The sequence below is a fragment of the Medicago truncatula genome, chromosome 1 (assembly GCF_003473485.1).
Source record: "Medicago truncatula cultivar Jemalong A17 chromosome 1, MtrunA17r5.0-ANR, whole genome shotgun sequence".
In the NCBI taxonomy this organism is placed as follows: Eukaryota; Viridiplantae; Streptophyta; class Magnoliopsida; order Fabales; family Fabaceae; genus Medicago; species Medicago truncatula.
This window is the reverse complement of record NC_053042.1, coordinates 25164705-25191329: the sequence shown is the minus strand read 5'-3', so window position 1 is coordinate 25191329 and position 26625 is coordinate 25164705. Positions and strand designations below refer to the sequence as shown.

At 36.8% G+C, this 26625-nt stretch overlaps 1 protein-coding gene across 1 annotated transcript; it reads right to left on the bottom strand.

The window, feature by feature from the left end:
* Nucleotides 1-187: 187 nt before the first annotated feature.
* On the bottom strand, nucleotides 188-2458 carry LOC25483388 (OVARIAN TUMOR DOMAIN-containing deubiquitinating enzyme 4). The gene is made up of 6 exons (XM_024774967.1): nucleotides 2319-2458; nucleotides 1643-1965; nucleotides 1251-1372; nucleotides 947-990; nucleotides 618-716; nucleotides 188-410 (listed from the first exon to the last, which is right to left on the bottom strand). Exons 1-6 carry the CDS (start codon nucleotides 2456-2458, stop codon nucleotides 188-190), a joined length of 951 nt encoding a protein of 316 aa, XP_024630735.1.
* Between the last annotated feature and the right edge of the window lie 24167 nt (nucleotides 2459-26625).

The window sequence follows — 26625 nt, the reverse complement described above, 5'->3', positions numbered from 1 at the left end:
GATTTTTTTGTTGAAGAAGCAAAATATATTGATAGAATCTACCCCAAGCACAAGGAATGCATAGAATAGATAAAAAAAAAAAAACTATTACACAAGTCACATATAATATTTGCCAAACATGTAGCAAAGCTGAAATGAAATTACTCCTACACTACATGAGAGTGGCTACAAAAAAAAAAAAAAAAGATTAGATAAATGCTTTTAATCTCTTCAACATTTGAAATGTGAAATGCCAGAGTCTTGACTTAGAACCCTTCCTTCTACTTATAGGAAACTCTAATGCATCATAATGAGTAAACCCATTATAGAGAACTCTTATTGGATTTTCCTTGCCGTATTCTTGGCCATACTCGGATTTTGATATCAAGCCACCAGCCTTCGGATCATACACGTATACAGCGATGGGCATCCTGCAAAATCAGCCTCGTCAAATCAACATCCAAACGTGTATAAGCCTCATTTCATATCATTTTTAGCATGTTTTCTTAAGCTATCTTGGAGAGCTTATGAAAATAAGCTGATGTAAGCTGTTTCGTAGCGTCTTTTAAAAAGTCTGATAATTACTTATGTATAAATGAAGGTAAATTTACTTGTCCAGGAGGAAGAGAAATACTTACTGCAAAACATGTGAAGCGATGAACAATTCGGGTTCATCTCCCCACACATGAGGCTTCCTTATTTGTGAAATATTTGATTCAAAATCACCTTCAATAAACCTGAAGATGTATATCATGATAAAACCATGTTCATTAGCAAAAAATTGTTCATCATTTTCATCATTAAAGTAAAATGGTGATTGGCATGGTACCTCAATCATTCAAATGTTTTTTGGGTCTATAAATGCTTTATGAGGGGAAAAAGGAGATTAAAAATGTTTTAATTAAGAAAAATGTCATTAATGTAATGTGATAGGAGAATGCTAAAAGTATCGAATGCAGAAACTCACCATTGTTTCATCTGTTCCTTTCTTTTGACATACTCATCAGCAACCTGACAAATAAAACAGAGAATAATCAAGAACATGGGTCTATGCAGAAAATCGCCACAAACAGCTTGATTTGTAAGTTATCAAAAGAGTATCATGAAACGGATAAGAAAGCAATCAATAGTGACTATAAACGCCAAATTGTAGCAAATAGTATGCCTAAAATTCTTCTGTTTTGCGCTTTTCTATTTAGTTTTTTTCATGGCTTTCGAGGAAGACGGTTTCTACTTCTACACTTTTAAGATGTTTAAAATTTAAAACATACCTTGTCCCGTAAATCATCAGCTAGCTCTCTCTGAATACTTTCACTAGGAGGTGGTTTTCCTGACCTCAAACGGGCGCCATGAGCAATTGAGCGGAACATACATCTTCCATCCCCAGGTATTCCTGTTCAATACAGTAAGCTTCATAAACAATGCATGCAGAAAATGCATATATAAATGCCTAGGTTCTTATCCATGTTAACTTGCACATGTTAATGTATAAGTGAACATGCAATACACTACATATAACTATATATCTGAACTATTTTAGCTAATGTTTTTAAAATTTGATTGAACCGGACGGTTCCCAACCAGTTGTCACTGCAGTTGGTTCAACTTGTTTTCAACCGGTCTGATTTTTAAAACATTGTGTTAGGCCGAATGTATAGCTCACCAATTACGGAATATTCTTTGTAAACTTCATTCCCGCATGAGGCTTTAGCATTCTTGTCGCGGTCATTTCCATTCTTCTCATCAGAGGCACAATCTTGTGGCGAAGTTATCTGTCCCACGTTACTTTTAATTTTTAAAAGCATTTTCTTTTTATGTGCCATCAGCCTCAAACACATAATTTGGGTTGACAATAAAATTTTATTGTGCCTCTTCCGAGATACTATGGAACTAACTACTTGATTATTTCCGCTTTGCTTGGAGAAGCATGATCCAAAGTAACCTCCTCTGGTTGTTCGGCCCATAATCGTTGAGCAAGATGGTTTTCTGCAATTGATAGAGCAGAGCCAATAAAATAACAGAATAAATCAATAGAAACTAGAAAATAGTGGTGAATCTTATTAAGTAGATGGAATAAAGAAAAGAGTTACAAGTTCGAGAGCAAAGCTCCTCAGCAACTTCTCGTGCTGCCGGCCCTAAAAGGGTACTAACAAATAATCTGATTGCTTGTCTAGAACTCCCTCTACAGATTTACTTATATAGAAGAATACTACCAAGGATATATTATCAAATAATATCTTTACTAAGATTTATTTGAATAATATCGTTATTATATATTTCTAATATAATATCTTTACTAATATTTATTTAGAGAATATCTTCTTACTCTCTCTATTGGCCTAAGGCCCATATCTAATTTCCTATCAGATATTCGTGGGGCCTGAAGACCGCGGATCTTATTGCTCATCGGCAGCTGAGTACGGCATTTCAGGCCAGCAGCATTTATTGAAGATTGATCAACAGGAAATCGAACATTCATGTTTTACATCATCCGAATCAAATCTGAAGTATTTGTTAGAAACTGTCCAAATAAATATACATATTGACATTGATCTCCCCACATAAAAATATTATCTACTGGTGTGTTATTTGATTCTTTGATGTTGATGATGTGCATAAAATTCATATCAATTGGATATAAACTGCAATAATATCCTTTGATGGTGTAGAATATAGTTCTTAAAATAAAATAATTTTTTTGAAATTGTAGCTAGTAACGAATTGATCGAAAGCTGAGAATAACATATTAATACAACAGAGGTTTTAATCCAACATCACGATTAGGTAAAATAAATATTAAGGAGATTACTTTGAATGTGAAATCGAAGTCTTGATCAAAAGACAAAGAGATTACTTCAAATGGTGTGGGAGGTGAAAGTACAACACTCTTACCGCAAGGCAAACACTTAACCCTAGAAAGCTTTCTTAAAAAAGGTCTGTCTATTTAACAAATAGAGATAAATTAGACAATAGATTTGAACTAGGATTAAGGGAGTTGAAGGAGTTGAAGGACTAGATTTCGAACTCTATCGAAGGAAAAATATTCGTATACTAACTACTAATTACTAACATTTTCCGATAAAAAAGATACATATAAATTCAAACTAATTATTGGCTCACCATGTACTCTACTTTCACAATCAACAATTCAAAAGAACATTGTGTGATGACACCAAAAAAAAAAAAAAAAACACAGAACCTTTGGGAGATCACAACATTGTATACATAGTTGCAAAGATTTGACATATCAACTATGCAGCATGAGTCTCTTGTGAGTAAAAGAACTAGAATTTGAAGGAAAAAAAATGTTAACAATAATAGAAAATATACAAAAACAATCAAACTTTATCCTCAAGAAAGATATACAAAAAACCTAACTTTTACCCCCAGTCAGTGACATCGGCTACATGGATCAAACAACGCATAAATACTTTATGATACTAAGTGACATTAGCTATATAAATCAAACAACACATAATACTTAATGATATAACATATTTCTATCAAACTCATTGATCTCTAGATATTTCTTTATGGTTTCTCTTATAATTTTTCTAGATTTTCTACCTCTAGCGATTTGATTACTTTCTATTGATCTATTTTCTTTACTACAAAATATACCGGTTTTCTTTCTTTAAAATAAATAAATAAATAAAAACGAGGGGAAGGAAGCAAACCTGTTGATTCAACACAAGTGAAAGGGGAAGGGTGGAGGGAATGGAAAACGAGAAGCAAGAGTTGTATGGAAAAGCTATATTGTTTGTTGATTGAGTTGAAAAAAAAAATAGTATATATTTGTTGGAATTGCAAGAAAATAAATAAGTTGAGCAAATTTTTTAAAAAAATAAAAAATAAAATTGAGCAAGAAAGGGCGTGAATCAATGAATTTTCCAATAATACTACATCAAATATTTCCAATTTAAAATCTAATTGTTCCAAAAATATTCACCTATTAAATTAAATCATTAATGATTTTGAAGTAAGGATTTTTATTTTTTGAAGAAAGGATAGTTAGTTGTTAAAGAGTACATTAATGATAGTTTTAACAAAACGCGTTTTTTTTCTTATTTTAATTTAGTATGATTTACATTTATATTATAAGAAATCTTTCATTTCTAGATGAAATTAAGATGATCAAATTTTGTGAAATAAAATATGAAGCAATAAAAACAAATAAATAATTGGAAACATAGAACAAGGAATGAATGAAAAAAATAGAGACAAGTATCGTTCAAAAAAATAAATAAGGATTATCAAAACACTTTTCATGCTTCTTAACCAGTTTTAATTTGTATATGGTCGTTATTTTACTATGATATGATTTTTTTCTAAACAATTTTACTATGATATGATGTTCGTGGGGGAGCTCGATGAAGTATTGGCACATGTAGCGAGATTTCTATTCTCAATGAACCGTGGTTGTTAAATGGGGATCACATTGAGGGTTCTATTGAAGGTGCTCACTTTGTTCGCGACTTTACTGTCAAGAGTTTACTTGAGGAAAATTCCAAAAGGTGGAATGAACCGCTGATTCGGCAAGTTTTTAGTCATGATATTGCATCTGCTATCAGAAACACACCACTGTTCTCTCAGGTTCAGCATGACCGTATTATTTGGAAAGCAGAAAACGATGGGAAGTATTCGCTTCGAAGTGCTTATAGGCTTTGTGTCGAGGAGTTAATTGATACATCCTTTCGTAGGCGTCCGGGTTATTGGTCCGGTATTTGGCGTTTAAAAGTTCCTCCAAAAATCAAAAACTTTATGTGGTGCGTCTGCAGAGGGGTGCTGCCAACTAGAAACCAGCTACGTGAGAAGGGTGTGCAATGTCTGGAAGCGTGTGTTAATTGTCCAGCAACAAGTGAGGATGTAAAGCACCTTTTATGTGTCTGCACTTTCGCTGTTCAGGTCTGGCAGTTGTCCGGTTTATGGTCTGAAATTCAGCAAGCTCTCATTCATTTCGACACAGCTTCTGCTGTCATTTTTCACTTGCTGCAACATTTTACATTGGAACAAAGTCAGATTTTTGCTGCTACTATGTGGAGTTTATGGAAGCGTAGGAATTTGAAGGTGTGGGAGAACAAGAATGAGTCGTGTGCCATGACTGTTGATAGAGCGCGCGTAATGATGGAAGAATGGCAACTCGCGACGGTTTCCCGGTCTGCTCCCACGCAGCAGCATGCACATCTGCAGAATCCAGCTGTTGTTGCGCACCTGCAACAGTCTCATGTTGCCTCGGCTGTTTCTGCACAGCAGCCTCCTGTGCCTTCTGTTTCTTGGCAGCGGCCTTCCCGTGGTCGCTTTAAGTGCAATGTGGATGCAGGCTTTTCTACGTCGGAGATCAGAACTGGTATTGGTATTTGTGTGCGATATGACGATGGTGCTTACGTGCTCGCTAAAACAGTTAGTTTTGATGTTCATCCGGTTTGGGTTGGCGAAGCTTTGGGTTTATACCATGCTTTGGAATGTCTAAGTGATATGCAATTTGATAATGTGGACTTCGCGATGGATTCTAAAATTACTTATGATGCTTTTCATTCTCAGAAAGACGACATTTCCGAGTTTGGACATATCATTTCGGCTTGCCAATCCCTTTTCTCCACTCACTTCACAAACTCTCGGGTTGAGTTCACTAGGCGACAAGCGAATGCGGCAGCTCATGCACTTGCAGGGGAGGTCACTTCTTTAGCTAGTCCCGTCATTTATTTTAATATTCCACGTTGTATAAACAATACTATCTTTAATGAAATGCTATAAGCAACTTTTGTTTAAAAAAAAATAAGGATTATCAAAACATGAAATTCAAAGATAAGCCTTTAGTGAAATAAGGAAGGAGTAAAAATGGAGAAGAAGAAAGACAATAGACAACTAAGGTGTGCAAATCACGCGGGTATATATACCTTTTTTACGATATCTATATATTTTTGGGTTAAATATGTTTTTGGTCCCTATAAATCTACCAATTTTTCGTTTTAGTCACTCTAAAATTTTTCTTCAACTTTTAGTCCCTATAAAATTTTGAATCACTACTTTTGGTCCCTAATTTAAAGTAAATTTTAGTATTTTTTAATGAAATTGTACAGAAATGTGTATAATATTGTAAAAACATTTCCCAAAAAAAATTACAATTTTTTAAGTAAACATAAATTATATATGAATTTTTAACCATAAATAATATAAAAATTCATATTAAATTTATGTTTTGTTAAAAAATTCTATTTTTTTTTGGAGAGATTATTATAATATTATGAATTTTTCTGAAAAATTTGATTAAAAAATATGAATTCTACATATGAGTTTACTTTAAAAGAGGGATCAAAAGTGAAGATGGAAAATTTTTTAGGGACTAAAAGTTGAAGGAAAATTTTAGAGGAACTAAAATGAAAAGTTGGTATATTTATAGGAACCAAAAACATATTTAACCCTACATTTTTTTAACGGTATCTATACTGTGATTTTTTTTTAAGGAGTATCTATACTATGACTGTATATGCTTATTTGTGAACACTATATATTTTTGAACAGTATCTATATATACTATGACTATATATACTTATTTGTTTTTTTAGGGACTATATATACTTATTTGTGAATGGTATCAATATATACTACGACTATAAATATAAATGTAATAAAAAAAATATCGTTCACCATTCTGAGGTAAAAAGGTGATGTTAATTCGATGTTCAATTGTTTGGCTGCGTTCCATAAGTCGAGTGTTAAATCGTAGACTCAGACTAGTTTACGTTTTTAGGTGTCAAAATCGTGTTAACTTGGAAGTAAAATGGTTTTTTGTTGAAATTGGAATGTTTGACGAGTTTGAGCGTTTTGGTACACTTGCCTAATTCGACCATCACCATCACTAGAATTTCAAAGCTTTATCGGAATTTGCGATGGCAGTGGAGTAAAGGATGTTGTAAATGAGATTTGAATTGAATTTGGAGACAATGGAGCAGATTGAGTGTTGGAGACGTTGTTTAGACGCAGTTTATGAGCATGCGGGTGATGACGTGTTCAAAGTTTTGGGATTGGGCTTGGGTGGTTTGGGTTCAGGATTGTGCGGGGTGAGATTCAAAGAGAGGTTCGGGTGGGGTGTGGAGAGGGGGAGGTCTGGATCTGAGAGAGGTTCGACGATGGAAGCTGAGGTGGAGAAACGGGAGGAAAGGGTGGAAGGTCTGGTTCGGAGAGAGGTTCAACGATGTTAAAATCTTGCAAAAAAGAAAATTACGAGTTGGATTGTGATTGATATGAAGAAATGAAGATCGGATTTATTTTTAATTTTTTTTCTAATTTTTTAATTTCATTTATTTAATTTAAATAATGATTATGTGACTTTTTTAATTTTTTTAATTCTATAATTAGACATTGAAAGACTCAAAATTGACTAAAATGACCACCGTTACAAAGACACAAATTTATAGTAGATTAAATTTGTTCTTTTTTTAATAGAGACCAAAATCCTAACATTGAAAAATTAGAGAGTGAAAATACATTTGTCGTGTGAGCTTAACTCAATTGGTAGGAACAAGTGCATTTTATATGCAGGTTTCGGGGTTCGAACCTCGGACACCCCACTTCTCCATATTTAAAATGTGCGAGTTTCCACCACTAGACTACCGACACAAAAAAATAAAAAAAAGAGTGAAAATACATTTTAAGTTTATTTATTTTTTTATAGAGTAAATAGTCAATTACCCCCTTAAATTGTAAGTTTCGTCAATTTCCCCCTTGAAAATAACAAAACTTCAATTACCCCCCTGAAATTGCACAACGTTAATCAATTTACCCCCTCCGTCAAATTTTTCTGTTAGTCAACATGATATTTTGCAAATACCCCCCTGAAGTTTTGCACTTATGTGCAAAATGCCCCATGAACTTGAAAATTTATATATTTTTTTCTTATCCTTAAAAGTGACTGCATTATCACTGAATTGTGGAGCATATTAGCTAAGTTTTGATTGTATACAACCATATATGATCCTTTAAACGATCAAACATTAACCATGTATTAAGGTATAATGATATGAAAGTCAGCATAGTAAAGTACAGCCATACTTGTCAGATGGAAAACTAATACATGTGATACATAATGAAGCACATAAATAATATATGATTGGCATAACCAAGAATAACCAAGATGTCAAAATATATGGCTTTGCTATTGCTAATTTTAACCACACCAAAAATTTCCACTTCCTTTATATTGTGAGCGGTGCACAACACCAACACACTTCTCTCACTTTCAAGAAAAAATACATAAAATTGTTACTTCTCTCACTTTATAAAGGATCTTGAAGGAATCATGGTCTTCTTTCCCCCGTTAGGATTCAAAGCAATGGTAATAATATTATATTATGTATATTTCATTTTTTTTTTTAAGAGAATAAAAAAAACATGATAGCCACCATCTTTTTGATCTCTAATGGGGTGAAGAACAACTTGAAAAAGAAAAAACATCTGATGTTGGAACAAAGAAATACTTTATGTTTGTTTTGTAAATATTCTTGAGTTTTGAACATTATTGTAAGGTTTACCAAATACTACAATTTGTTCTACCATACTGCCAATATATGGTTGTATATCGTCAAAACTTAGCTAATATGCTCCACAATTCATTGATAAGCAATCATTTTTAAGGATAAGAAAACAAATATAAATTTTCAAGTTTATGAGGCATTCTGCACATAAGTGCAAAACTTCACGGGTGTATTTACAAGACTTAATACATCTCCCGGTCCCTTAACTTATTTTAATTTCTCAGTTTGGTCCCTTAACTATTAAACGTTTCAATTCGGTCATTATCTTTGTTTTCGTCATCGATTTGGTCCTATTTTATTAATTTAAAATCCATAAAAAAGAAGACCGTTGGATAAAGGAAGTTCATCATATCTAACCGTGTATCACCAACACATAAGTATCCAAAATTTAATTTTTAAAAATAATAAAAATTCTTTTATATTAATTTAGAAATAAAAAAAATTTGAAAATTAATTTTCAAAAATAAAAAAAATTTGAAAAAATTCAGGATTTTTTTTTTTTTTTTGCAGATTTTTTTAAAAATTATTCTGGTAAATGGCTTTTAATTTCGAAAGAAAAATATGAACTTTTTCGAAATATATATAATTGGCCAAAATCGTAAAATCTTCATAATTTCGTAGAAAAAATTAATTTTAAAATAATCGTAATTCTGAAATAAAATTATCTGAATTTTTTCTAAATTGGTATCCAGATTTTTAAAAGTTAAAATATTTTCCAATTTTTTTTGGAAAAAAATCTGACCTTTTTAAAAATTTTGAATTTTTGCTTTTTGTGTATTTTGAAAATTAAATTTCAGAATTTTTTAAAATCATTTTAATTTCGTAAAAATATCTGAATTATAATTATCAAAAATCGATTTTGGCTAATTATTAGAAAATATATTCCGAAAAAGTTCAGATTTTTCTTTCGAAATTAAAAGTAATTTTCCAGATTTTTTTTTAAAAAAAAATTCCTCAATTTTTTTAGAATTTTTTTATTTTCAAAAATTAATTTTCAATTTTTTTAAATTAATTTATTTCTAAATTAATATAAATGAATTTATATTATGAATTTTTAAAAGTTAAATTTCAGATACTTAAGTGTTGGTTGTAACGTCCTAGTTATTATTTTATTATGTGGAGTATATATATATTATTATATATGATGTTTGATGATTTATGTGGAGTATATATATATTATTATATATGATGTTTGATGATTTATGTGGAGTATATATATGCATATGTTTATATATATGTGATTTTTGGATGTTTTATGTGGTACATTATTTTACTATATGGTTTATTTAATAATAATTAAAATAAGTATGAAATGGTAATTATTTTGGTGTTTGGGGAAATAATAGGAGTTATTAGAAATTATGGGGAGTTAAGTGTAATTAGGAGGGAGTTACTTTTGGTGGGAGGTTAATACAGAGAAGTTAGATTTAGTTTTTACGTAGAAGCAGTTTTTGGGAGAAAACAAGAGAGAACCAAGGAGGAACCAAGAGTGGACTTTTGCTGCACATTTCTTCTGCAATTTTAAGGTAAGGGTGGGATTTATTTCAAGAATGTAGTTATTGAATTCTGATTTTGTGTTTAACAGAGTTTTGGTGAGAATTTGGGAAATTGGGTTTTTATGATAAAATGATGATTTTGAAGTTGTAAGCATGATTTTGGGGTTAGAATTAGTTTCTGGTTGCATAGAACACTTAATTATGTATCTGTAAACTGATTTGGGGAGTGATTGGAAGAAAAATGGGATTTTTGGGTAAAACCAGTTTTCTGCCCGTACAGAAGTTCATCGCTCGCCTCGCGAGTAGCTGTGCTCGCCATGGCGAGTGAGCAACTTCATAGCTCGCCTCGCGAGCAATCCAACTCGCCATGGCGAGTAGCCCAGATTAAAACTTGATTTTTGAAAAGTTGTTATAAGATGTTTTGGGGATGGTTTAAGGTACCTAGATGATTTTAATGATGAATGGTGGAAGTTTTAGGTTAAAAAGATGAATAGGGAGCTTAGAATTGGAGTTTGAGTGAGAAAATGTCACTTTTTCCCGAGAGCACCTGATTTTCACGCGCCTCGAGTTCGCCTTGAACTCGCCATGGCGAGCTAGTGTTTTTGTGAACTCGCCATGGCGAGCAGATGTGCTCGCGAGGCGAGCTAGTGCAGTTTTGAGTGCAGTTTTGCTTGCTTGATTGATAAGGTTTAAGTGTTGTTGTTTAAGCATAATTTTATTTAATTGTGCATCATTCTGAATGGTTGAATCTCTGTTGGATGTTGATTGATGATGAGGAATGCATTGTATGTTTTAATTATTAATCATACATGTTGTATTAATTGGAGTCACATGGAGTTGCATTGCATGGTCAGTTGTATGTAGATATACACAAGTAGGTCCATTGCATATGCATAAAACAGCGGTGAGGGCTTCGGTCCTGGAGTACTAGTTGCTCAACAGCGGTGAGGGCTTCGGTCCTGATGAATGCTTTAACCATTCAAAAGCGGTGAGGCCTCCGGTCCTGATTGGTACCACATGCATAATTGCATTTCATTAAGAAGTCTAAGATGGTGTCTTAGCAGTGGTCATGTCATTTGCATGAGTCTTGGTTGTTGATTTCAGTTGTTATCTAATAGATGATGTTGGTGTTGAATATGTGTTATATATTTATATTCACTGTAATTATGGTGTATTGTTGATGTTGTTGTTGCTTGTGACTTATACATATATATGTTTACAAGATAATGTGTTGTTGATTAGGGTGTTAGATTCAATTGATGATTTTAATATCTATATTTATTGTTGTGAATCTCACCCCTTCTGCTTGAAAACGTTGCCCTTCCTATGGGTAACTTGCAGGTGATCCTGAGTAGTTGGTGGTGGCTCATTGTCGTGTCTAGGGCTCTGATACGTGGGATGGGAACATTTATATTATTTTATTGTTGTTTTCCTCCTATGTATCAATTTTTGGAACTTGATGATGTGGCCCTTTGTTGGTTGACTTTTGTTGTTTAGGCTTAAGGCCAGGATATTGTTGGAGATTTAAATCGTTGTGGTTGTTATTGAAATGCAAAACTTTCCGCTGCATAATTATTGAAGTTATGAATGATGTTGAATTAAATAGTTTTATTTTCTATTTAAGAATTTTGAATTTGCAATGTAGCATGCCCGTTGTGGAATTACTCTGATGTTTATATGTTATTTTATTGCTTTTGGGTAACGGGGTGTTACAATTTGATATCAGAGCAGGTTGGTCCGTCCGGCCAAGTAGTAGAGTCTTGTTGAGCCACCTAGGATAGAGTGTCAACTTTATTGTTGCTTTTTGTTGTTGTTCTGAGTTGTTGTTTGTCGTGTAGAATCTCGAGATGACTGGAAGTAGTGATGCTGCCCTTGTTGCTGCGCTTGAGGCTGTAGCTCAAGCTGTTCAACAGAAACCTAAGGTTGAGACTGGTGGTGATGGAACCAGGATGCTTGAGACTTTCCTGAGGAATCATCCACCAACTTTCAAGGGTAGGTATGATCCTGACGGTGCTCAGAAGTGGCTGAAGGAGATTGAAAGGATATTCAGGGTCATGCAGTGTTCCGAGGTTCAAAAGGTGCGGTTTGGGACGCACATGCTAGCTGAAGAGGCTGATGATTGGTGGATTAGCCTGTTGCCTGTGTTGGAACAGGATGATGCTGTGGTAACTTGGGCCATGTTCAGGAAGGAGTTTCTGGGCAGGTATTTTCCAGAGGATGTCAGAGGTAAGAAAGAGATTGAATTTCTGGAATTGAAACAGGGTGACATGTCTGTCACAGAGTATGCTGCAAAGTTTGTGGAGCTTGCCACATTCCACCCTCATTACAGTGCGGAGACGGCTGAGTTCTCCAAGTGTATCAAGTTTGAGAATGGGCTGAGGGCTGACATCAAAAGAGCCATTGGGTATCAACAGATCAGAGTCTTTTCTGAGTTGGTTAACAGGTGTAGGATTTATGAAGAAGACACCAAAGCTCATTATAAGATTATGAGTGAGAGGAGGGGTAAGGGACAACAGAATCGTCCTAAGCCTTACAGTGCTCCTGCTGACAAAGGAAAGCAGAAGATGGGTGATGATAGGAGGCCCAAGAGGAGAGATGCTCCAGCTGAGATTGTTTGCTACAAGTGTGGTGAGAAAGGCCACAAGAGTAATGTTTGTGGAAGAGATGATAGGAAGTGCTTCAGGTGTGGTCAGAAGGGTCACAGTTTAGCTGAATGCAAGCGTGGGGACATTGTCTGTTACAACTGCAATGGGGAAGGTCATATCAGTTCACAGTGTCCTGAGCCGAAGAAGACTAGAATTGGTGGAAAGGTGTTTGCTTTGACTGGTACGCAGACTCCTAATGAGGACCGACTTATCAGAGGTACTTGTTTCTTTAATAGTACTCCTTTAATTGCTATTATTGATACTGGTGCTACTCATTGTTTTATTGCTATTGAATGTGCTTATAAGTTGGGTTTGGATATATCTGATATGAAAGGGGAAATGGTTGTTGAAACTCCAGCTAAGGGTTCAGTAACCACTTCTCTTGTTTGTCTGCGGTGTCCCATATCTATGTTTGGTAGGGATTTTGTGATTGATTTAGTTTGTCTGCCGTTGACGGGTATGGATGTTATCTTTGGTATGAATTGGTTAGAATATAATCGAGTTCATATCAACTGCTTTAGTAAGACGGTACATTTCTCTTCTGCTGAAGAAGAAGGTGAGGTTGAGCTTCTGTCTACAAAACAGATGAAACAGTTTGAACGTGATGGTATCCTGATGTATTCTCTAATGGCACAATTGTCGTTAGAAAATCAAGCTGTGATTGATGGGTTACCGGTAGTGAATGAATTTCCAGAAGTATTCCCTGATGAGATTCCTGATGTGCCACCAGAGAGGGAGGTTGAATTTTCAATTGATCTTGTTCTAGGAACTAAGCCGGTGTCGATGGCACCGTACCGTATGTCAGCTTCTGAGTTAGCTGAGTTGAAGAAACAGTTGGAGGACCTGTTAGATAAAAAGTTTGTAAGACCCAGTGTTTCACCTTGGGGAGCACCGGTGTTGTTGGTAAAGAAGAAGGATGGTAGTATGAGACTGTGTATAGATTACCGTCAGTTGAACAAAGTTACGATCAAGAACAGGTATCCGCTTCCTAGAATTGACGACTTGATGGATCAGTTGGTTGGTGCTAAGATATTTAGTAAGATTGATTTTAGGTCTGGTTATCATCAGATAAAAGTGAAGGATGAGGATATGCAGAAGACGGCCTTTAGGACACGTTATGGTCATTACGAGTACAAAGTGATGCCTTTCGGTGTTACTAATGCGCCTGGTGTTTTTATGGAGTACATGAACCGAATTTTCCATGCTTTTCTGGATAAGTTTGTTGTGGTGTTTATTGATGATATCTTAATTTATTCCAAGAATGAGGAGGAGCATGCAGAGCATCTGAGAATAGTGTTGCAAGTGTTGAAGGAAAAGAGGTTGTATGCTAAGTTATCAAAATGTGAGTTCTGGTTAAATGAAGTAAGTTTTCTGGGTCACATTATTTCTGGTAGTGGTATTGCAATGGATCCTTCAAAGGTTGATGCGGTATCACAATGGGAGACTCCGAAGTCGGTAACTGAGATCAGAAGTTTTCTAGGTTTGGCTGGTTATTACCGCAGGTTCATAGAAGGGTTTTCGAAGTTGGCTCTTCCGTTGACACAGTTGACCTGTAAGGGTAAGTCTTTTGTGTGGGATGCTCAGTGTGAGAGTAGTTTCAATGAGTTGAAGCGAAGATTGACGACTGCTCCTGTTTTGATTTTGCCTAGACCAGAAGAACCGTTTGTTGTGTACTGTGATGCATCTAAGCTGGGCTTAGGTGGTGTTTTGATGCAAGATGGTAAGGTGGTAGCGTATGCTTCTAGGCAGTTACGTGTTCATGAGAAGAATTATCCTACACATGACCTGGAGTTAGCTGCGGTGGTTTTTGTTTTGAAAATTTGGAGGCATTATTTGTACGGTTCCAGATTTGAGGTGTTCAGTGATCATAAAAGTTTGAAGTATTTATTTGACCAGAAGGAACTGAACATGAGGCAGAGGAGGTGGTTAGAGTTACTGAAGGATTTTGATTTTGGCTTGAATTACCATCCTGGTAAGGCCAATGTGGTTGCTGATGCTTTGAGTAGGAAAACTTTACACATGTCTGCTTTGATGGTGAAGGAGTTTGAATTGTTAGAACAGTTCAGAGACATGAGTCTTGTCTGTGAATTGTCACCCCAGAGTATACAGTTGGGAATGTTGAAAATTGATAGTGATTTCTTGAACAGTATCCGAGAAGCTCAGAAAGAAGATTTGAAGTTTGTTGATTTGATGACTTCTGGTAATGACACTGAGGATAGTGATTTCAAAGTTGATGATCAGGGTGTGCTGAGGTTCAGAGGTAGAGTTTGTATTCCTGACAATGACGAGTTGAAGAAGTTGATTCTTGAGGAGAGTCACAAGAGTAGGTTGAGTATTCACCCGGGGGCTACAAAAATGTACCATGATTTGAAGAAACTGTTTTGGTGGTCCGGTTTAAAAAGAGATGTTGCTCAGTTTGTTTATGCCTGTTTGATTTGTCAGAAGTCCAAGGTTGAGCATCAGAAGCCTGCAGGGTTGTTGACACCGTTAGATGTACCGGAGTGGAAGTGGGACAGTATCTCTATGGATTTTGTAACGAGTTTACCGAACACTCCGAGAGGGCATGACGCTATTTGGGTAGTTGTCGACCGGTTGACGAAGTCGGCACATTTCATTCCTATTAATATTAGTTATCCGGTAGCACAGTTAGCAGAGATTTACATTCACAGTGTGGTGAAGCTTCATGGTGTTCCGTCTAGCATTGTGTCAGATAGAGATCCGAGGTTCACTTCTAGGTTCTGGAAAAGTTTACAGGACGCCTTGGGTTCGAAATTGAAGTTGAGTTCGGCTTATCATCCTCAGACAGATGGTCAGTCGGAGAGGACAATTCAATCATTGGAAGATTTGTTGAGAGTGTGTGTGCTTGAGCAAGGTGGAGCTTGGGACAGTCACTTGCCTTTGATTGAGTTTACTTATAACAACAGCTATCACTCGAGTATTGGTATGGCACCGTTCGAAGCCTTGTATGGTCGGAGGTGTAGGACTCCTTTATGCTGGTTTGAGTCGGGTGAGAGTGTTGTGTTGGGACCGGATTTGGTACATGAGACTACTGAGAAAGTCAGGTTGATAAGAGAAAAGATGAAAGCTTCGCAGAGTCGACAGAAGAGTTACCATGACAAGCGAAGGAAGGATCTTGAGTTTCAGGAGGGTGATCATGTTTTTCTGAGGGTCACTCCTTTGACGGGTGTTGGACGTGCTTTGAAGTCGAGGAAGTTGACTCCTAAGTTTATCGGTCCGTATCAGATTTCAGAGAGAGTTGGTACTGTGGCATATAGAGTTGGGTTGCCACCACATCTTTCGAACTTGCACGATGTGTCTCATGTTTCTCAGCTTCGGAAGTATGTTGCGGATCCTTCTCATGTGATTCTGAGGGATGATGATGTGCAGGTTAGAGACAACCTGACAGTTGAGGCTATGCCATTGAGGATTGATGACAGAAAGGTGAAGTCCTTGAGAGGTAAAGAGATACCTCTTGTGAGAGTCGTTTGGGGTGGAGCGACTGGTGAAAGTTTGACTTGGGAGCTGGAGAGTAAGATGCGGGAGTCGTATCCGGAGTTGGTTGCTTGAGGTAAGATTTCGAGGACGAAATTCTGTAATTTGGGGAGAGTTGTAACGTCCTAGTTATTATTTTATTATGTGGAGTATATATATATTATTATATATGATGTTTGATGATTTATGTGGAGTATATATATATTATTATATATGATGTTTGATGATTTATGTGGAGTATATATATGCATATGTTTATATATATGTGATTTTTGGATGTTTTATGTGGTACATTATTTTACTATATGGTTTATTTAATAATAATTAAAATAAGTATGAAATGGTAATTATTTTGGTGTTTGGGGAAATAATAGGAGTTATTAGAAATTATGGGGAGTTAAGTGTAATTAGGAGGGAGTTACTTTTGGTGGGAGGTTAATACAGAGAAGTTAGATTTAGTTTTTACGTAGAAGCAGTTTTTGGGAGAAAACAAGAGAGAACCAAGGAGGAACCAAGAGTGGACTTTTGCTGCACATTTCTTCTGCAATTTTAAGGTAAGGGTGGGATTTATTTCAAGAATGTAGTTATTGAATTCTGATTTTGTGTTTAACAGAGTTTTGGTGAGAATTTGGGAAATTGGGTTTTTATGATAAAATGATGATTTTGAAGTTGTAAGCATGATTTTGGGGTTAGAATTAGTTTCTGGTTGCATAGAACACTTAATTATGTATCTGTAAACTGATTTGGGGAGTGATTGGAAGAAAAATGGGATTTTTGGGTAAAACCAGTTTTCTGCCCGTACAGAAGTTCATCGCTCGCCTCGCGAGTAGCTGTGCTCGCCATGGCGAGTGAGCAACTTCATAGCTCGCCTCGCGAGCAATCCAACTCGCCATGGCGAGTAGCCCAGATTAAAACTTGATTTTTGAAAAGTTGTTATAAGATGTTTTGGGGATGGTTTAAGGTACCTAGATGATTTTAATGATGAATGGTGGAAGTTTTAGGTTAAAAAGATGAATAGGGAGCTTAGAATTGGAGTTTGAGTGAGAAAATGTCACTTTTTCCCGAGAGCACCTGATTTTCACGCGCCTCGAGTTCGCCTTGAACTCGCCATGGCGAGCTAGTGTTTTTGTGAACTCGCCATGGCGAGCAGATGTGCTCGCGAGGCGAGCTAGTGCAGTTTTGAGTGCAGTTTTGCTTGCTTGATTGATAAGGTTTAAGTGTTGTTGTTTAAGCATAATTTTATTTAATTGTGCATCATTCTGAATGGTTGAATCTCTGTTGGATGTTGATTGATGATGAGGAATGCATTGTATGTTTTAATTATTAATCATACATGTTGTATTAATTGGAGTCACATGGAGTTGCATTGCATGGTCAGTTGTATGTAGATATACACAAGTAGGTCCATTGCATATGCATAAAACAGCGGTGAGGGCTTCGGTCCTGGAGTACTAGTTGCTCAACAGCGGTGAGGGCTTCGGTCCTGATGAATGCTTTAACCATTCAAAAGCGGTGAGGCCTCCGGTCCTGATTGGTACCACATGCATAATTGCATTTCATTAAGAAGTCTAAGATGGTGTCTTAGCAGTGGTCATGTCATTTGCATGAGTCTTGGTTGTTGATTTCAGTTGTTATCTGATAGATGATGTTGGTGTTGAATATGTGTTATATATTTATATTCACTGTAATTATGGTGTATTGTTGATGTTGTTGTTGCTTGTGACTTATACATATATATGTTTACAAGATAATGTGTTGTTGATTAGGGTGTTAGATTCAATTGATGATTTTAATATCTATATTTATTGTTGTGAATCTCACCCCTTCTGCTTGAAAACGTTGCCCTTCCTATGGGTAACTTGCAGGTGATCCTGAGTAGTTGGTGGTGGCTCATTGTCGTGTCTAGGGCTCTGATACGTGGGATGGGAACATTTATATTATTTTATTGTTGTTTTCCTCCTATGTATCAATTTTTGGAACTTGATGATGTGGCCCTTTGTTGGTTGACTTTTGTTGTTTAGGCTTAAGGCCAGGATATTGTTGGAGATTTAAATCGTTGTGGTTGTTATTGAAATGCAAAACTTTCCGCTGCATAATTATTGAAGTTATGAATGATGTTGAATTAAATAGTTTTATTTTCTATTTAAGAATTTTGAATTTGCAATGTAGCATGCCCGTTGTGGAATTACTCTGATGTTTATATGTTATTTTATTGCTTTTGAGTAACGGGGTGTTACAATTTGGTATCAGAGCAGGTTGGTCCGTCCGGCCAAGTAGTAGAGTCTTGTTGAGCCACCTAGGATAGAGTGTCAACTTTATTGTTGCTTTTTGTTGTTGTTCTGAGTTGTTGTTTGTCGTGTAGAATCTCGAGATGACTGGAAGTAGTGATGCTGCCCTTGTTGCTGCGCTTGAGGCTGTAGCTCAAGCTGTTCAACAGAAACCTAAGGTTGAGACTGGTGGTGATGGAACCAGGATGCTTGAGACTTTCCTGAGGAATCATCCACCAACTTTCAAGGGTAGGTATGATCCTGACGGTGCTCAGAAGTGGCTGAAGGAGATTGAAAGGATATTCAGGGTCATGCAGTGTTCCGAGGTTCAAAAGGTGCGGTTTGGGACGCACATGCTAGCTGAAGAGGCTGATGATTGGTGGATTAGCCTGTTGCCTGTGTTGGAACAGGATGATGCTGTGGTAACTTGGGCCATGTTCAGGAAGGAGTTTCTGGGCAGGTATTTTCCAGAGGATGTCAGAGGTAAGAAAGAGATTGAATTTCTGGAATTGAAACAGGGTGACATGTCTGTCACAGAGTATGCTGCAAAGTTTGTGGAGCTTGCCACATTCCACCCTCATTACAGTGCGGAGACGGCTGAGTTCTCCAAGTGTATCAAGTTTGAGAATGGGCTGAGGGCTGACATCAAAAGAGCCATTGGGTATCAACAGATCAGAGTCTTTTCTGAGTTGGTTAACAGGTGTAGGATTTATGAAGAAGACACCAAAGCTCATTATAAGATTATGAGTGAGAGGAGGGGTAAGGGACAACAGAATCGTCCTAAGCCTTACAGTGCTCCTGCTGACAAAGGAAAGCAGAAGATGGGTGATGATAGGAGGCCCAAGAGGAGAGATGCTCCAGCTGAGATTGTTTGCTACAAGTGTGGTGAGAAAGGCCACAAGAGTAATGTTTGTGGAAGAGATGATAGGAAGTGCTTCAGGTGTGGTCAGAAGGGTCACAGTTTAGCTGAATGCAAGCGTGGGGACATTGTCTGTTACAACTGCAATGGGGAAGGTCATATCAGTTCACAGTGTCCTGAGCCGAAGAAGACTAGAATTGGTGGAAAGGTGTTTGCTTTGACTGGTACGCAGACTCCTAATGAGGACCGACTTATCAGAGGTACTTGTTTCTTTAATAGTACTCCTTTAATTGCTATTATTGATACTGGTGCTACTCATTGTTTTATTGCTATTGAATGTGCTTATAAGTTGGGTTTGGATATATCTGATATGAAAGGGGAAATGGTTGTTGAAACTCCAGCTAAGGGTTCAGTAACCACTTCTCTTGTTTGTCTGCGGTGTCCCATATCTATGTTTGGTAGGGATTTTGTGATTGATTTAGTTTGTCTGCCGTTGACGGGTATGGATGTTATCTTTGGTATGAATTGGTTAGAATATAATCGAGTTCATATCAACTGCTTTAGTAAGACGGTACATTTCTCTTCTGCTGAAGAAGAAGGTGAGGTTGAGCTTCTGTCTACAAAACAGATGAAACAGTTTGAACGTGATGGTATCCTGATGTATTCTCTAATGGCACAATTGTCGTTAGAAAATCAAGCTGTGATTGATGGGTTACCGGTAGTGAATGAATTTCCAGAAGTATTCCCTGATGAGATTCCTGATGTGCCACCAGAGAGGGAGGTTGAATTTTCAATTGATCTTGTTCTAGGAACTAAGCCGGTGTCGATGGCACCGTACCGTATGTCAGCTTCTGAGTTAGCTGAGTTGAAGAAACAGTTGGAGGACCTGTTAGATAAAAAGTTTGTAAGACCCAGTGTTTCACCTTGGGGAGCACCGGTGTTGTTGGTAAAGAAGAAGGATGGTAGTATGAGACTGTGTATAGATTACCGTCAGTTGAACAAAGTTACGATCAAGAACAGGTATCCGCTTCCTAGAATTGACGACTTGATGGATCAGTTGGTTGGTGCTAAGATATTTAGTAAGATTGATTTTAGGTCTGGTTATCATCAGATAAAAGTGAAGGATGAGGATATGCAGAAGACGGCCTTTAGGACACGTTATGGTCATTACGAGTACAAAGTGATGCCTTTCGGTGTTACTAATGCGCCTGGTGTTTTTATGGAGTACATGAACCGAATTTTCCATGCTTTTCTGGATAAGTTTGTTGTGGTGTTTATTGATGATATCTTAATTTATTCCAAGAATGAGGAGGAGCATGCAGAGCATCTGAGAATAGTGTTGCAAGTGTTGAAGGAAAAGAGGTTGTATGCTAAGTTATCAAAATGTGAGTTCTGGTTAAATGAAGTAAGTTTTCTGGGTCACATTATTTCTGGTAGTGGTATTGCAATGGATCCTTCAAAGGTTGATGCGGTATCACAATGGGAGACTCCGAAGTCGGTAACTGAGATCAGAAGTTTTCTAGGTTTGGCTGGTTATTACCGCAGGTTCATAGAAGGGTTTTCGAAGTTGGCTCTTCCGTTGACACAGTTGACCTGTAAGGGTAAGTCTTTTGTGTGGGATGCTCAGTGTGAGAGTAGTTTCAATGAGTTGAAGCGAAGATTGACGACTGCTCCTGTTTTGATTTTGCCTAGACCAGAAGAACCGTTTGTTGTGTACTGTGATGCATCTAAGCTGGGCTTAGGTGGTGTTTTGATGCAAGATGGTAAGGTGGTAGCGTATGCTTCTAGGCAGTTACGTGTTCATGAGAAGAATTATCCTACACATGACCTGGAGTTAGCTGCGGTGGTTTTTGTTTTGAAAATTTGGAGGCATTATTTGTACGGTTCCAGATTTGAGGTGTTCAGTGATCATAAAAGTTTGAAGTATTTATTTGACCAGAAGGAACTGAACATGAGGCAGAGGAGGTGGTTAGAGTTACTGAAGGATTTTGATTTTGGCTTGAATTACCATCCTGGTAAGGCCAATGTGGTTGCTGATGCTTTGAGTAGGAAAACTTTACACATGTCTGCTTTGATGGTGAAGGAGTTTGAATTGTTAGAACAGTTCAGAGACATGAGTCTTGTCTGTGAATTGTCACCCCAGAGTATACAGTTGGGAATGTTGAAAATTGATAGTGATTTCTTGAACAGTATCCGAGAAGCTCAGAAAGAAGATTTGAAGTTTGTTGATTTGATGACTTCTGGTAATGACACTGAGGATAGTGATTTCAAAGTTGATGATCAGGGTGTGCTGAGGTTCAGAGGTAGAGTTTGTATTCCTGACAATGACGAGTTGAAGAAGTTGATTCTTGAGGAGAGTCACAAGAGTAGGTTGAGTATTCACCCGGGGGCTACAAAAATGTACCATGATTTGAAGAAACTGTTTTGGTGGTCCGGTTTAAAAAGAGATGTTGCTCAGTTTGTTTATGCCTGTTTGATTTGTCAGAAGTCCAAGGTTGAGCATCAGAAGCCTGCAGGGTTGTTGACACCGTTAGATGTACCGGAGTGGAAGTGGGACAGTATCTCTATGGATTTTGTAACGAGTTTACCGAACACTCCGAGAGGGCATGACGCTATTTGGGTAGTTGTCGACCGGTTGACGAAGTCGGCACATTTCATTCCTATTAATATTAGTTATCCGGTAGCACAGTTAGCAGAGATTTACATTCACAGTGTGGTGAAGCTTCATGGTGTTCCGTCTAGCATTGTGTCAGATAGAGATCCGAGGTTCACTTCTAGGTTCTGGAAAAGTTTACAGGACGCCTTGGGTTCGAAATTGAAGTTGAGTTCGGCTTATCATCCTCAGACAGATGGTCAGTCGGAGAGGACAATTCAATCATTGGAAGATTTGTTGAGAGTGTGTGTGCTTGAGCAAGGTGGAGCTTGGGACAGTCACTTGCCTTTGATTGAGTTTACTTATAACAACAGCTATCACTCGAGTATTGGTATGGCACCGTTCGAAGCCTTGTATGGTCGGAGGTGTAGGACTCCTTTATGCTGGTTTGAGTCGGGTGAGAGTGTTGTGTTGGGACCGGATTTGGTACATGAGACTACTGAGAAAGTCAGGTTGATAAGAGAAAAGATGAAAGCTTCGCAGAGTCGACAGAAGAGTTACCATGACAAGCGAAGGAAGGATCTTGAGTTTCAGGAGGGTGATCATGTTTTTCTGAGGGTCACTCCTTTGACGGGTGTTGGACGTGCTTTGAAGTCGAGGAAGTTGACTCCTAAGTTTATCGGTCCGTATCAGATTTCAGAGAGAGTTGGTACTGTGGCATATAGAGTTGGGTTGCCACCACATCTTTCGAACTTGCACGATGTGTCTCATGTTTCTCAGCTTCGGAAGTATGTTGCGGATCCTTCTCATGTGATTCTGAGGGATGATGATGTGCAGGTTAGAGACAACCTGACAGTTGAGGCTATGCCATTGAGGATTGATGACAGAAAGGTGAAGTCCTTGAGAGGTAAAGAGATACCTCTTGTGAGAGTCGTTTGGGGTGGAGCGACTGGTGAAAGTTTGACTTGGGAGCTGGAGAGTAAGATGCGGGAGTCGTATCCGGAGTTGGTTGCTTGAGGTAAGATTTCGAGGACGAAATTCTGTAATTTGGGGAGAGTTGTAACGTCCTAGTTATTATTTTATTATGTGGAGTATATATATATTATTATATATGATGTTTGATGATTTATGTGGAGTATATATATGCATATGTTTATATATATGTGATTTTTGGATGTTTTATGTGGTACATTATTTTACTATATGGTTTATTTAATAATAATTAAAATAAGTATGAAATGGTAATTATTTTGGTGTTTGGGGAAATAATAGGAGTTATTAGAAATTATGGGGAGTTAAGTGTAATTAGGAGGGAGTTACTTTTGGTGGGAGGTTAATACAGAGAAGTTAGATTTAGTTTTTACGTAGAAGCAGTTTTTGGGAGAAAACAAGAGAGAACCAAGGAGGAACCAAGAGTGGACTTTTGCTGCACATTTCTTCTGCAATTTTAAGGTAAGGGTGGGATTTACTTCAAGAATGTAGTTATTGAATTCTGATTTTGTGTTTAACAGAGTTTTGGTGAGAATTTGGGAAATTCGGTTTTTATGATAAAATGATGATTTTGAAGTTGTAAGCATGATTTTGGGGTTAGAATTAGTTTCTGGTTGCATAGAACACTTAATTATGTATCTGTAAACTGATTTGGGGAGTGATTGGAAGAAAAATGGGATTTTTGGGTAAAACCAGTTTTCTGCCCGTACAGAAGTTCATCGCTCGCCTCGCGAGTAGCTGTGCTCGCCATGGCGAGTGAGCAACTTCATAGCTCGCCTCGCGAGCAATCCAACTCGCCATGGCGAGTAGCCCAGATTAAAACTTGATTTTTGAAAAGTTGTTATAAGATGTTTTGGGGATGGTTTAAGGTACCTAGATGATTTTAATGATGAATGGTGGAAGTTTTAGGTTAAAAAGATGAATAGGGAGCTTAGAATTGGAGTTTGAGTGAGAAAATGTCACTTTTTCCCGAGAGCACCTGATTTTCACGCGCCTCGAGTTCGCCTTGAACTCGCCATGGCGAGCTAGTGTTTTTGTGAACTCGCCATGGCGAGCAGATGTGCTCGCGAGGCGAGCTAGTGCAGTTTTGAGTGCAGTTTTGCTTGCTTGATTGATATGGTTTAAGTGTTGTTGTTTAAGCATAATTTTATTTAATTGTGCATCATTCTGAATGGTTGAATCTCTGTTGGATGTTGATTGATGATGAGGAATGCATTGTATGTTTTAATTATTAATCATACATGTTGTATTAATTGGAGTCACATGGAGTTGCATTGCATGGTCAGTTGTATGTAGATATACACAAGTAGGTCCATTGCATATGCATAAAACAGCGGTGAGGGCTTCGGTCCTGGAGTACTAGTTGCTCAACAGCGGTGAGGGCTTCGGTCCTGATGAATGCTTTAACCATTCAAAAGCGGTGAGGCCTCCGGTCCTGATTGGTACCACATGCATAATTGCATTTCATTAAGAAGTCTAAGATGGTGTCTTAGCAGTGGTCATGTCATTTGCATGAGTCTTGGTTGTTGATTTCAGTTGTTATCTGATAGATGATGTTGGTGTTGAATATGTGTTATATATTTATATTCACTGTAATTATGGTGTATTGTTGATGTTGTTGTTGCTTGTGACTTATACATATATATGTTTACAAGATAATGTGTTGTTGATTAGGGTGTTAGATTCAATTGATGATTTTAATATCTATATTTATTGTTGTGAATCTCACCCCTTCTGCTTGAAAACGTTGCCCTTCCTATGGGTAACTTGCAGGTGATCCTGAGTAGTTGGTGGTGGCTCATTGTCGTGTCTAGGGCTCTGATACGTGGGATGGGAACATTTATATTATTTTATTGTTGTTTTCCTCCTATGTATCAATTTTTGGAACTTGATGATGTGGCCCTTTGTTGGTTGACTTTTGTTGTTTAGGCTTAATGCCAGGATATTGTTGGAGATTTAAATCGTTGTGGTTGTTATTAAAATGCAAAACTTTCCGCTGCATAATTATTGAAGTTATGAATGATGTTGAATTAAATAGTTTTATTTTCTATTTAAGAATTTTGAATTTGCAATGTAGCATGCCCGTTGTGGAATTACTCTGATGTTTATATGTTATTTTATTGCTTTTGGGTAACGGGGTGTTACATTGGTGATACACGGTAAGATATGATGAACTTCCTTTATCCCATGGTCTACTTTTTTAGGGATTTAAAATTAATAAAATATGACCAAATTGATGACGAAAACAAAGATAAGGACCAAATTGAAACATTTAATAGTTAAGGGACCAAACTGAGAAATTAAAATAAGTTAAGAGACAGGGGGATGTATTAAGCCTTACAAAAACTAATAGAAAAATTTGATGGAGATGGTAAATTGATTAACGTTGTCCAAAATTGAAGTTTTGTTAATTTCAAATGGGGTAATCGAAGAAACTTACAATTTCAGAGGGATAATCGACTATTTACTCTTTTTACTCTTTTTTTTTTATATAGGAAAACACACACAACTCTTTTTCTCTCTCGCGACAGACAGAAGAGAACTTCTCTTCTCGGTGCCATTTAATTTGGGAAAGGAGAGTTCTTTTCCACCATGGGAAAGTTGATCATGTCCATTAGATTAAATGAGGAACATATTCCTATCATACTCTCTCAACCTCTAGATTATTTTTTTATACTATCTTTCACACTCTCTCTTTCATGTCCCCACACACCCATACCACCACCACTAAATCACAAATTCAACAACCACTTTGACCACCACACACCACCACACACCACCATGGTACCTGCCGGAAAGAACTCAGTTTCCTATAAACTATACCTGTTTGTGATCGTGTTTTTTTTTTTTTTTATCCAATTAATCTGTTTCTCTCCAGGTAAAATGATTGTATTATATAATTTTGAATTATATTATTTTTCTTCTGTTTTTTTTTTATAAAAAAAAAAATGGGCTCCTGGAAGCATAAAAAAGAAAAGAAAAGAAAAAATGTTAAAAAAGTAAGGTTTAAATGCATTTTTGATCTTTCTATTTAAAAAGAAAATGATGTTTTGGTCTTCCTATTTTATAAATCGTACGCTAACAAGTTTTCCGGCAGCAACCATGGTGGTGTGTGGTGGTGCAGTGGTAGTGCAGTGGTGGTCAAAGTGGTTGTTGAATTTGTGATTTAGTGGTGGTGGTATGGGTGTGTGGGGACATGAAAGAGAGAGTGTGAAAGATAGTATAAAAAAAATAATCTAGTGGTTGAGAGAGTATGATAGGAATATGTTCCTCATTTAATCTAATGAACATAATCAACTTTCCCATGGTGGGAAAGAACTCTCCTTTCCCAAATTAAATGGCACCTCTCTTCTCTCCTTCAGTTCTCACTCTCTCCCTTGATGCTCTATCTTGCGTCTCAACTCTTTCTCTCTCTCGGCTCTCACCTCTGACGTGTGCTGTTCAATCTCTCCTACTATTTGGTTGCTAAAACGACTCAACTCTCTCAGTTCTCACTCACTCTAAGGGTTTTAGAATTGGGAATTGTTAATTTGAAAATTGGATGTGTAAATTATAGGAATAAAACATGATAATTGTGAATTGGGAATTGTTTTTGGTTCCTTTGACATGACATACTGATGTTGTTAATACTAAAGAACCATCCAAGCTCAAGGAAAATGTTTAGAGAATAACCATGTTATGGAATTGATTGTTTTATGCGTAATATACTGATACTGATGATAAAACATGATAAAATTACTTTTTTTTTTTGGTTACAGAAATTACTATTC